At 38.9% G+C, this 13,780-nt stretch overlaps 1 protein-coding gene across 1 annotated transcript; it reads right to left on the reverse strand.

Annotated features, from left to right (window-relative positions):
• Positions 1-1,161: 1,161 nt before the first annotated feature.
• Positions 1,162-13,506, reverse strand: LOC139742481 (endoplasmic reticulum-Golgi intermediate compartment protein 2-like). Its single transcript, XM_071653019.1, has 10 exons — positions 13,401-13,506; positions 11,000-11,155; positions 9,397-9,514; positions 8,788-8,950; positions 5,519-5,606; positions 4,858-4,956; positions 4,284-4,381; positions 3,539-3,701; positions 2,602-2,687; positions 1,162-1,276 (listed from the first exon to the last, which is right to left on the reverse strand). Exons 1-10 carry the CDS (start codon positions 13,504-13,506, stop codon positions 1,202-1,204), a joined length of 1,152 nt encoding a protein of 383 aa, XP_071509120.1. The 3' UTR covers positions 1,162-1,201.
• Between the last annotated feature and the right edge of the window lie 274 nt (positions 13,507-13,780).

Raw genomic sequence — 13,780 nt, forward strand, 5'->3', positions numbered from 1 at the left:
TTTTGCATCCTGATATAGTGAGAAACCCGATATAGGCCTACCAAAGCAATATGTCATGGTTTCAGGCTCCCCGGTATCATTACGTAGGTAACTCCACTTCTGTGACTATCTGCAACATAGTACTTGATTGCTTGAATAGCGAGAGAAGAAAATGCAGGGTCAAACAAATTATCAAAAACAACAAAACCACAATAATGAGATGCCTGTTGAAAATGAAAGAAGAATAAATTGAACATTATTAAGCTGGTGCAGCTGTACATCTTCACTGCAAACCTCGTTTTAACAAGACCTAGAAACCAGGAAAATTGCTTTATTATATCAGGCTTCTCACATTTCTGGGATACAAAAATAAAGAAGTATAATGACTTGGGACCTGCAAAATCACCTCGATACAAAAAGTTTTTTTCTTTCTTTTCTTTTTAAACTTAAATATCTCCTCTCTTCCTGATAAAGGTTCTTCAGTATTCGTGTTTGGATGGAATGAAAAAAAAGAGAGAGAAAAACGTGAGAATTGATACCATCCTGGTCACATGATTGAGGCTCTTAGATGTAACACTGTGTGACTGTGAAGCAGGGGAAACGTGTCCAGTCCGACCTCTGTTATCAAGCTATCTTGGGACTGGATCCCATTCAGAAAAGCGATTTAGCCGGATAAAGGGATATACAATGTTGATGTACATGTACATGTAGCTGCCAATCCAGTGGTAGTTATCAATAGGTAGCATGCACAGTAACTGTTGTGCAGTCTCTGCTAGCTTACTTGAAATCATAGTCTTTTCTTATTACAGAAATTGAAACCTTTCAGAATAAAAGATAAAACCGTTGTGCGCATGGCAGATTGTCATTACAGCGCTTCCACGTGCCTGGCAGATTGTCGTTACACTGTGGGAGTGCGCATGGCAGATTGTCGTTAGGATGTGGGAGTGCGCATAGGGTTAACAACACTCTGCCATGCGCACGGAAGTGCGCTAACAACAATCTGCCATGCGCACGGAAGCGCGCTAACAACAATCTGCCGTGCGCACAACGAAACATGTTTCTGTTGGAATATCATAGGTAAATCTTGCGACTTTGTAGGAGATATCATCGATTTTGAAAGCACTTCTTCTTTTTATCCATCTTCATGGTGTGAATACATCCAGATGATGGAGAACTCTGGATAAGAAAGGGCCTGATGATCCACGTTGGACTGTAGGCCAACTCAGGAACCAGGAGATGACAACAGGGTAGGGGATGGTGGAGGCTGTGAAGTCTCTAGTTGGTGGCCTTGGAGTGGCTCCTGTCAGAAAACAATAGGGAGGGGGAAGGGCAATTATTATTCCTCATGTAAAAACTTCTCATTCAGTTGATTGATGTTGAAATGACTTTTTGATGGTAAGTAAAAATCCATGTGACTCTGATGCACAGGTGTTACGAGTCTCCAGAATTTTGCATTGTGATGTCATTCAGAGTGTAAATAGTTCAAGCCCTAACGCTGTAAAATCAGAAACATTTGCTGGAATGAAGCTTTGGCAGATTGGGGCTGAAGGCCTTTCTTTCGTGGCATGAAACTTTCGGGAACTGCTGGCCATTACAAAAAAAAAAAGGGATATGAGTATATTACATGTAATGCCGACTAGTAAAACAGGCATTCGTTGAACATGAAATGCTGGTCGACATAAAGCACAAAACAAAACTGAATGCTCACTACTAATTATTGTGTAGTTAAGATAGAGAAAAAAACAAAAATTAATCATATTTGATTGTGTGCTTCCTCCAACTGTTTCAACAATTCAACTTCCTTGTACATTGTACAGCATTGTACTGGCATTCAATGCCTTGTGTACACACACAAAAAAAAAAACGCTCTTGCGCGTTTTACTTTTGCGAATCTTGGCTTCTCACAAAATTCACGAAAGTCTGATGCACACAAAAATGTCTGGTCTTACAGTATGGCATGCGCCTTCTTCAGAAGACATTTTATTCTACATAACTCTTCCCTTCACTGGTGACTCAAATGGGCATTTTGCTGGCAGATGTATACGTCTATGGTCAGATCATGCATTTCCTTGTGTTCTTTAAGAAAACCCCCAAAGCTGCACTGTGCACATTGTCTTTTACATCCCAGGTACAGAGTAACTTGATGGCCTGGCTGAAATGCCCCCCAAAGAAATGGCGTGTTTATGCACTGAATGTGGAATGAGGATATTTTGCCTTATGTGTGTATGTAACGGGTAAACCATTTTGCTCCTGGTTTTGAATCCTTGCACTGTGTACGTATTGAGAAGTCGAGCATAATCTCCTATTCTTTCAATCTCATCATACTGAATTAAGCATGTTAGGCACATAATGACTGCTTTCATAATGGAAGATAAATCTGGCCATACCTTTGAAGTCTTCTTCTTTTTTACATTGGCTTGCTACATCGAGTTAGTCGTGCATCAGACATATGGTAAAATAATATGGTGAAAATAATAATCCTCTGCAGTGCTGTGCATAACCACTAATATTTTTAAACAAGTTATGTTTGGTAATGCTGTGAATGTAAAAATTGTTTATATTTCAGCTGTAATGCCCCTACATGTAGAATCCTTTGATTTTGTGCTACTGTGCAGAACCCACCTTTTTATCTGTATTTCTGGCTCTCAATCTGTCGAATCTGCAGCATATCACATCCATGAAAAATCCCATCAAATTATTGATGATACCTGGATTTAAAAGAATAAAACATGACGAAAAACACAATATAAACTTTCATCCAATATGGTTTAACAATGAATATCATTCCAACAGCTCTCATCAATAGAGCCAAGACTTTTGTATTCAAACTCTCATAGAGCATGATATTCATAACTTACAATCATTAATTTACTGTTGACAATTCCGCTAATCATCAAGAGTCATTTCTCGTGTGGATGCACCTGACAGGAAACATGGTTTCCATGGTACCATCGCCTCTTTCAGGTCAGAGTTACATCCCGTGACATGTGACATACGTACCTCCACCAAACCTTCGCACAGCCCAAGCTAATTAAAGCTGAGAAACTACAGATCTGTTTATTTGTTTGTTTTGAACAAGAAGCTATTCAACAATATTAAAAACGTAATGATTGATACAACTTGTAACTTCAATACACAATTTCTGCAGCTCAGATATTTCAAGATACCATGAAAATTTGTAATTGTGGGAAGATCAATAATAATTTGTTGGTTGGGAATAATAAAGGTGTTAAGTTGCCACTAAACCCATAGTGTTCAAGATAACTCAAAGCTCTTCTCATTCTCAACAGACATAATGTGGCAATTTTAATTGTCCTTTCAGTGTTCACATAAAAGCCTATTTTCTCCAAACTTGACTGTACAGTACCTAAAGTGGAAATACACATGCTAACGGCATTGCAAAATTATGTAGAGAAACACAATACATACTTTTCATTGAATAAAAGCCTTCCTCCTTTTTCCAGAAAAAAACAAACAAGCAAAACAAACAAACAAAAAACTCAGCTAGACAAATATGCCTAGTCCCAATTGGGTATAATGATGTGGCAACATTTCTTACCTGATGTGGCAAAGACCCCTCCAACAATGCCGCACAGCCGAACGAGTAGCTTCCAGATTGGGTCATATGTCTCTTTGACGGATATTACTAACGATGTCAGCTCGTACTTAAAAAAGATCCCCGAAACGCCATGGCTGCCCTTATGGTGGTTGATGGCACGTTCCTTAGGAGAGAGAGAGAGAGAGAGAGAGAGCATATGGGTGGGAGAAGACAGATTGCCAGACACACAAGTGCTATACAGACAACAATCCCATCATGCCAATACAGTGGACTCCCGTTATAACGAAGTCCTCGTGACCGGCAATTCTCTTTCATCATATTGAAATTTGTTATAACCGAACAAATAAACAATAAAAAAGAAACATACGAAGGATAATGTCGTGAGCTGAATTTTTATTTTGTTGTATTCAAACCGGAATTTCATTATAGCCATGTTCGTTATAACAGGAGTGCACTGTAATACCAAGCATTTACCATGAGACACTCACTGCACCATAAACAGTAAGTCAGCTGACAGCAGTCAGCTCATTATGAAGATAGAGGACTTCAGTCTGCTGTAATGGTATAGCAGAAGTAAGTATAAATGAAATATACAGTGTACTAATAGTGCAAAATATGTAGGTATGGAGAGCATACACTGGCATGTAAAATGCTATTCATAGCTTTTTCTTCACAATGAAACATATCTGAATCCATTCTTGTAAATATTTCTATGCCAAGTACAAGATTTACATGGCATACTTACTTGTTCTGTGACTGCAAACTGGTGTGTGTTTGCACGGGCTGCCCTCGTGTTTACTTTGGTAGGCACGATTTGGATGAAATATTGATACAGTTGAAGACCTGGAGGAGACGCCAAGATTGACAGGATATTGGTATTCTTATTCAGCTAAAGTACTCATTATTCCTGTGGTGAATTTATTAAAAAAGATTGATTAATGCAAATATGACAAAACACTGCACAAATTAACATGAAGCATCACCATGAAGAATAATTCTGTTATTGTGTGTAAAAGAAATTATTTGAACATTTATCTATACACACTTTTTCCATTCATATATCAATCAGATAAACATTCCACTTGATTGGAAAATCGAATAACGTTTGCCAAACGTCACATCTGGATTAATTTTTGTAAAATGTGACAATGTCTCCAACAGCTGACAGTCAATGCTCAAAAAGACGTCTTCAAAATGGTCATAATGGCTGCCACTGGGCGTCTAATGAAATTTAACCCAATCGAGACTACTACTCTGTGCATCAATGTTGTGCAGTCCATCTTGGCTAGGAGAGAGTCAAACCTTTTTGTGACACTTACTTTCATTTGTTATCTTCACATCTCCGTCCAGCGGATTCACAATTCCCTTCACGGGGGTCCCAAACGAGAAATGATTGATCCGGTGAGAAAAGTTATATTCTGAGGAAAGATGGCACGCATGAATGAATATTCATATTTTCTGATGCATTTTTTTTCATATTTTATTATTGTACGTGCCTGTATACAATTTGTGAACCATAGCAACTCCATTATTACTAAGTATTTATATGTAGACAATGTACATTATAACCCATAGTATACAATGTAGTCATCTTTCAGATAATACATTAAAAATTTACACTACCATGGAAATGAAATATGATGCCTGAGATGTACTTGTTGGAAAAAAAAAAAATTAAGCAACGCAACAAAGCAATGACATCTTATTCCAATGTTCCCTGTACTTCTCTGAGAAAAAGACTTGTTAATATCTTCTTCTTCTTTTTTTTTAGGGGGGTTGCTTGGGGTGGAGGAAGGAGGTAGAATAGATAATATTTTCTCCTCTAACCTGTGAATTATAAATCAACAAACAAGCAAAATGTGCTCTTTTCCTATTGGGAGTTCCAAAATTTTATTTCATATTTAAACTTTCACATACAGTAAGGCCAAGGCTTTACTAATTTATCAATAAAACATTCACATTCACATCATTTTCACTTACTTGCTGGATCTATCATTAGTGCTAGATGTGCATGTCCCCTGGGGTGGGGTATACTCTTGCCAATGGTTACATGGAAATTACCAGCAACCTATTTGAGAGAGAGAGAGCAAGAGAGAGAGAGGAAGAAACGGATGTCAACAACTACAAAGAGGATATTACACATTGTATATGAGAAGATGAATATCACTATGACAAGAAGTGTGTTTTTCAATTTCTCCATCAATTATTTCATTTTTGCTTTGGTACTGTCAAAATGTGAAGTTTTATTTTATTTTTATTATTTTTTTCTTTCTTTCTTTCTGTACTTACAATGTAATTGTGACCCTGCATCACAAAACAAACAAAAAGTCGCCAGACATGAAATTTTAGTTAAGAGCATATTCTGAAAGAGCAGACGTTCAGCTTTAAAATGATGTGTAACTCACATCAAATGGACTCTCCTAACCTATCTAACTATAGAAAAGAAAACACACACTCAGGAAAAGTGTGAACTGAGAAAAGAGGCTCTGAAGTACAGTGTCTATTCAAGCGCTTAATCTTTACCAAGCCGTGCTGGCTGTGCGATGAATGGGACAAAAAGACAGGATGTAAACCACTGGAGTCACAACAATGAAGGGATTATCAGATTAAACTGAAATTGATTATGCCTTATGAACACATTCTGTCTGTAATTAGTGCCAACTTTCAAAGCAGTAGCACCATCCTTTCAAAAGTTAAAAGACTTGAAAGTGAAGAGTGTGTACAAGGTTTTTAAGAAATGAAAATGGGACTCTAAAAACACACTTAATCACACTATTCTGCCAACTAATGTTCCAGAAAAACTCCTAAAAAGCGCACTTTCCTGCCTGTTTTATGATCCAAAATTTTAGCATAATGTAGAAGAAGACTTGCTCTTTCAAAATACATTAAAAAGTCAAGATCGGCTCGCTTGACCCATTTCATCCATTTTCAGTCCTCACACAAAATCAGTGTGTGCGACTTTTTGTTCGTTTTGTGATGCACGGTCACAATAAGTCTCAGCATTAACTCCGTCTTAACCCTAAAAGGGCCGGGGGGGGGGGGGGATCCGCCCCCCCCCCTCGACGTTTCGCGCTATAATTCTATAACGCGAGAAGGCCGCTTCTTGACTTTGTTTGTTCAAGTCTCGCGCAACTTTTGACACCAAATTTGCGACGTCCACGCATACTTTTGCGAAGCCACGCCCATTTTTGTAACGGAATGTCGCCCCAAAACGGGCACAATTTTATGATTTTGTGTACATTTCCTATGGAAAACAGTGCTCTGTCATGAAAGTCATAAAAACCTGATTATTTTTACAATTAATCACTTTCATTGATTAGTTTTGTGCTAATTATGGTAGAAAAATGGTCAGTGACAATTTCCAATGAAAAAAAAAAGAAAAAAAAAGTTGAAAAACAAGGAAATACATAAGAAATTCTGAAAACAATAAAATACATAAGAAATGAAATGACTTTTGGAAGTTTTTGTGATGTACAATTGTTGAATATGCTAAAACAGATTTACAGATCAAAAATTAGACTCTCAATGCTTTTAATTAGGCTAAAATATGATCTTGAGCTTAATTTGCATAATTAATTAATTAAAATTAGAAATTGATTGTTTCAAAAAATCTTATGACACAATCTTGTTCACAGCATGCAAAATTTCATCGCGATCGCACCACCGATGGCTGATGGCCGAGGGGGGGTGGGGTGGGGGGGGGGGGGGGGGGGGGGGGGGGGCGGCGGAATCCATCCCCCCCCCCCCCCCCCCCCCCCCCCCCCCCCCGGTCTGAGTATCTGTGCGAGATACCAAGAAACCACTTATGAAGTACAAATGTAATAGAGAGCATACCATTAAAAAGAGAAATTCAACGTTTATCAGATGAAAATCGGTTTTGGAATGGCTGAGACATCCAAAACTAGAATAAAAGGAAATGATCCTAATAAAAGGAAATGATTCTTATAAAAGGTGGGTCCACCTTTAATTAGGAATGCTCTGTTTTGGATATTTCAGCCATTTCAAAACCAATTTTCATCAAATTAACATTGTATTCCTCTTGGAATTACATACTCTTTCATATTTCGTAAGAGGTTTCTCATTATCTCACACAAAAATGTTAGAAATTGAAGTTAGGTCTCAACCAAAACTATGCCATCCCTTATAAAGCTCTCCTACATAGAATACAGTGTACTTTTCATTGTCTTTCAACCACACCTGGTATAAAGTGTTTACTGCAGTTTTTAGCAGATTGTAGAGACCCTTAAAACAATGAGAGTGCAGCAAAACTGGTCTCCAAAATAATAGGCGATCATCCTAATTAAATGAAGTGCAGAAGTGCAAAATGAGGTAATCTTGAGCGTAGTAGGCAATACCGGGTGTCCCAAAAAAAGCGGAACGGTGGATTTTCAGTACCTTGCATTCTAAAAGTGATATATTTTTTAACATCATTAGAAAGAGAATCTTCCGCAGAAGACAATGATACCAAAATCATAAAATTTGGTTCAGTACTTTTTATTCTATGCCAATTCCTGAAAATGCAGTCATTTTCAAACTTAGCCGGATTTCTGCGTCTTGTGAGATAATAATTTGAGTGCTACACGCGATCCATACGGTGAATATTGTGTAAGCTCAATGATCCATGTCAACAAAAGATACAGCTTTCACATTGGGCACGGGCCAGAAAAAAAAGACACTGTGTATGTGTGTACGCGCCCAATAGAAAGCGTTATATTTTGTTGACATGGATCAATGAGCGTACACAATTCACCGTATGGAACGTGTGTCGCACCCAAATTGTTATCTCATAAGTCGCAAAAAATTGAAAATGACTGCATTTACAGAAATTGGCGTAGAATAAAAAGTACTAAACCAAATTTAATGATTTTGAAGATGCTCTTACTAATGATGTCAAAAAATATATCACTTTTAGACCGCAAGGTACTGAAAATCCACTGTTCCGCTTTTTTTGGGACACCCGGTATATCAAATACTATTGTCTCAGTTTCGGATTGGGAAGTCTTGAGCACCACGTGGCAAATTTCCTCATGGCTGTCATAAGTACCACTGAACTTAACCTCTTAAAGATGAGTCCAGAGTGTACTCTGGAAGAGGTCTATGGGAAATGTGAGTTGTAGCAAAATCAGTCTGTCCTCAACAGGCTAAGCTAAGCTAAGTTTTTTGTGGGTTTTTTTTACATAAACATGCCACAATATGGAAGTGCAGTTAATTTAGAGGTGTACTATATATGTGGACATATCATATGGTACCTTGTTTGTTGTGAGGGAGCCATGTAATCGGCAGGCATCAGGCTTGCCCGCCTTGGCCGATCTCCTGGGATGTGCCGCTGGCCTACTGTCAAAGCCAGACTGGAAGAGGAGATCTTGTATAGCGTGTTCCTCGCTCAACGCTCTACGCACTGTCTGCAGAGTTCTACAAAGTGACATTAGAGCGATATATGACTTGGTCAATAAGCAACCTCAGCTCCACTTATTGAATTTTTTCCCTTTCTAAGAACTTCAAACACTTCTGTCAGAAAAAAGTCTTATTAGAGAATCTTGAAAAGATAAATGTGAAGACAGACCTTTTTCGAAAGACAAAAAATTGAATATATACATAAAGGAACAAATTATCTAGCAGGATGTCATACAGTTTTCAAAAATAGATTATTACTACCAAAGTACAAATGTGTACGATGACTTAAACACCTTTAAAAAGTCCAGTGCAAAATCAACTTAAACCCAGTACCCAAACACAACAAAAACACCAACAAGATATCAGGAATTCAGTTCTTTCTGATCGCATAGGAGTGCAAAACTTGTGTAGAGAAAAAAGAGCTAAACCAGCAAATTGTATTCATGGACCCCTAATCTACTTACTTGTGCCACCTCTCTTCTTCTGGTGTCATGTCAAAAACTGTCGGTTCCTCATTGAGTCTGCCACTGAATTTAAACATTGCGGAATCCCCAGCCGAATCTAAGACATCTGCTCCTATATCTGATGGAAAGGGAGAGAAGGAAGTAGTTATCTGCATGTGACCCAGTATCACAAAACTCACAAGAAAAGTAGCCTGACATGACATTCTAATTAAGATAGATAGAATGGTGACAGCTCAAGACAAGATTCTCAGCCTTGAAATGTTATATAACTCATCAAGAGTAGATGTTGCTACAACATCAGAATAAAAGATGAAAACATAGATACATGCAGGGCTCCACACTAATTTTTTTTTCTTGGTGGCCCAATGGGGCCACCAAAATCATCAATTTCCAATTTTTGGTGGCCCAAGAGAAAAATTTGGTGGCCCGAAAAAAAAAAAAACAATAAAAAACATTCAAAGTCCTGTTTTTTTTTTTAATGAGTCAAATATTTAAGTTTTATTATAGTAAGAATTGGAAGATGGACATGGTTCTATTCATAAATAAACCTCAACAAACTCGCAACACTTACTCTCAGGCACTCATTCAGTCCTTTTCAATCATCCTTCTGCTAATTTCCGGCGCAAAAAGCTATGAATTTATTGACATACTTTTCAAAAAATTTTGGTGATCCAAGGCGGGCCAACAAATTTGCCCTTTGGCCCAACTTTCATTTTTGGTGGCCCCGGGCCACCGGGCCACCGTTAGTGTCGAGCCCTGGCTACATGGGAAAGCTAGTTTAGAGAAAAGATGCTTTGGAGTTAAGGATCACAGCATTGATCCTCCATTTATTGCATGCAACGAAAAGGAGATCAAAAATTATAGCAACCACTACAGACAATTTCAACATTTCATAAACAAATATAGTAGATATGTACAATGTAATTCATGCATCCTTCACACGTACATGTTATGTACAAATGATGACGAATAGTAGAAAGACTGCAGACATGGTGTACAATTTACAAAATACAAGTTGATACTTCTAACAGCAAATATTTTAGAAATTCATCTTCAGGTATGCTCTATGCTGTATGGTTAGAACATTTCCTTCATAGCATTTTCATGCATCAACTTGCTATCGTGGTATGTATGCTATGAAGTCTCAGAAACCACATATCTGTGGTCTTGTATTGTAGACAGGTATCTTTATTGCAATTTTCATAATTTTCCCTGGTGTTTCAAATAACACAGTGGCAAAAAATGTTTTGTTGCTCACATTACTGATTATTTGTTTTGATTGTAGAAATTTCCAAACCTGATTACAACAAATTCTGAAAATAAAAGCTCCACATTCTCTCACAAATTTGTTAATTTATTTACTTACTTTTTTGTTTTACATTTGTCTCTGATTTCATGCAGACTGACAATGAATTTAAAGAGTTGATGTACAGCTGTAACCATTTTTCCAAATATCATGCAGTGAAATTAAAAAAATTATGAGCCAATAACAAGAATATGATTTTGTGCAAAAAAAAAAAAAGACCTACAATTCTGTAGTGCTCAGATCTTCATGTGGGGATAGTTGTGCAGGGAGTAGATGAATGCTTGAAAGAATACTTACAGTCACATTTCATGGCAACGGTGATGTCAATGTTGATCTGCAACTTGCTGTCAAAGTCTGTATCCACGTCATACTCATACTTCATCTTGGTGTCTAGGTAGTACTGAAATTCCGAGATGACCAGTCCAAGAATCAGGACAGAGGTCAGAATAGACACTAACAGGGTGAAGGGGAGGGAGAGAGAGAGAGAGAGAGAGAGAAAGATGATAATGATGATGATGATGATGATGACAACATCCGTCCATAAAAGTATGGGTGTCTATGAAAGACATTGAACTTTATGCAGTATGTTACGACAGTGGTGACAAAATTCAAAGCTAGGGTAGACAATTTATGTAGTTGTGAGTCAAGTGATCGGGAGGCTAGCCCTACACAAGGCCTTTCTGGCATTTAGGGCATTTCTGGAACTTCTGGCATTTCTGTGACTTGTAAGCAAGTTCTTTACATGATGAAGAAAAACAAAAATTCATGACTCAATGTATGCTGGTTGTTCCATTCTAATTAGAAAATGTAAAGATCGAGTATCCCATCTGGAGTCTCCTTTCATCCACCTTCGTGTCACTGAACTAATTATCATAAAATATTGGTACTGTAGCGGTTTTCTATATCTATGTATCATATTCTCTGGCATTCTGGCTGTTGTAAATTACGCTGTCTGGCGACCCCAGTATTTTGTCAACATCCTCGCGAACTTTCTTTGTGCGCCGACACATGACAGGTGCGCATTACATTCTCCGCCTTTGTCATCGTGCCGAGGTACGCGTATTCCACATTCCAACAGTAGTCTGATTTTCATAAACACACCCCTTGTTTTGCTGTCACGGAAACAAGCTACCAATTAGTGGCGAGCTGCACATCCTCATCCGCCAATTACCACTCTCAAAGCTCCTGTCCGTGACACGTTTTCTCCGATCACGCTGTTTCATTTTCCACGCTTCCTCACTTCACGATTAGCTTTCATCCTGAAAGCACGTTCTAATCGTTGGAGTCACTCACGTCCGTATATCACGTCCGTACATTACATTACTTTCCACGTCTTTTCTCGCGGACGATACCTCGCGCCGTGGACTGTCACTTCTTACGGATTTATATGTGACCGTGCACCTCAAAACGAACATTAAGTCGCACACACTGATTTTGTGTGAGGAATGAAAATAAGTGAAATGGGTCAACCTAGCCGAACTTGACTTTTTCATATTTTCTGAAAGAGCGGGTCTTCTTTTACATTATTCTAAAATTTAGTATCATAAAACGGGCAGGAAAATGTATTTTTTTTAGCAGTTTATCTCGAACATTTTTGGTAGAATAGTGTGATTAGGTGTGTCTTTAGAATCCCTTTTTCATTTCTGAAAAACCTTGTCCATACTCTTCACTTTCAACTCTAATAACTTTTGAAAGGATAGTGCTACTGCTTTGAAAGCTGGCATTAATTATGGACAGAATGTGTTAATGAGGCATGCTTAATTTCAGTTTAATCTGATAATCCCTTCATTGTTGTTACTCTGGTGGTGTACTTCCCGTTTTTTGTCCCATTCATCGCACAGCCAGCACGGTTTGGTAAAGATTAAGCGCTTGAATAGACACTGTACTTCAGAGCCTCTTTTCTCAGTTCACACTTTTCCTGAGTTTGTGCTTTCTTTCCAATATTTAGATAGGGTAGGAGAGTCCATTTGATTTAGGTTATACATCATTTTAAAGCTTAAATTCTGCTCTTTCAGAATATGGTTTTAACTAAAAATTCATGTCTGGCGACTTTTTGTTTGCTTTGAGGTGCAGAGTCACATATACTCAATACGGAATATTACATTTCCTCGGATTTTATACCTCGCGACATTCGCTCCGTTTTGTATCGCGACTCGCCCTTTCTTCAGGCTCTACACTCCAACCTGGGGATTTTCTACATAGCTGTATTCAACGCGATTCGCGTCGTTACATCGCTGCATCGGTCCTGCTAGCGTGCTGTCGGTGGTGTGCAGACTCTATCAGGGACCTCGCAGTTCTTCGACCCAGCGCTCCAGCGGTGGCTTCTACCCTCGCTTGTGCTAGCCGCGGCACCCGGAGGCTACTCCACGCTGTCGCTGGATCATTTGTACATATTTATATGGGACACTGTCGTCTTCGGACACCCAAAGTGCATTCGGAGTTAGTCCATATCATTTCATATTCGTTCGGGAAGTGCAATACCCATTACAAGGACACTGTTCACCTCTACTGGTGCCCTGGTGCTTTCTACACTACTGTCATACGGTCGGCTACCATTCCTGCTGGTGGTACCTTACTTCAGCCCTGTCGTCCTGTTTGCCATTTAGTGAGTTGTTAGGTATTACATTATAGGCCCGTACCATAATACCTACAGTACTTTGTTGTATTTTTGTCTGCCATCTCATCCTCCTACACTCACCTGTCCCGCCCGTTGACGTCGTCTCGACGTAGTCCTCTGGAACCTTCGGGAATGCATCCAGCTCCTTCACCACCTTCAGGGTCTGCTTCCTGTTCAGCCTCCTCATCTTCAGTCTGCAGAGTCAAAAGCAACCCTACGAGAGAATTAGCGCAGAGTGGGATCCTGTTGTACGGAGCTTGCCGTTACAGAACCACGGATTTCGGAATCTTGTGGGAAATGGGCCGACCCAGGCATCTACACTCTGCTTCCACCATCTCTGGATAAAGAAAAATACATACATCGTACGTCAGTTCAAGCTGATGTCTGGACAGTGCTGTACCCTCTCCTCTCAAACCCGTCTGCCGTAGACGTGAAGTTTGAAGATGGCACAGACAACTAAG

Source organism: Diadema antillarum, unplaced genomic scaffold, assembly GCF_040938485.1.
Source record: "Diadema antillarum isolate AM-2024a unplaced genomic scaffold, OU_Dant_1.0 seq00001002_RagTag, whole genome shotgun sequence".
Taxonomy (NCBI): Eukaryota; Metazoa; Echinodermata; class Echinoidea; order Diadematoida; family Diadematidae; genus Diadema; species Diadema antillarum.

Bases quoted from the DNA above. Each gene is read 5' to 3' on its own strand.
- LOC139742481 (XM_071653019.1), bottom strand. From the start codon at position 13,506: ATGAGGAGGCTGAACAGGAAGCAGACCCTGAAGGTGGTGAAGGAGCTG. The intron at 9,515-10,999 runs GTAAGTATTCTT...CCTTTCCATCAG, and splicing joins CGTTGCCATGAAATGTGACT to ATATAGGAGCAGATGTCTTA. The intron at 4,382-4,857 runs GTAAGTGTCACA...CGTCTCCTCCAG, and splicing joins TGTGAAGATAACAAATGAAA to GTCTTCAACTGTATCAATAT.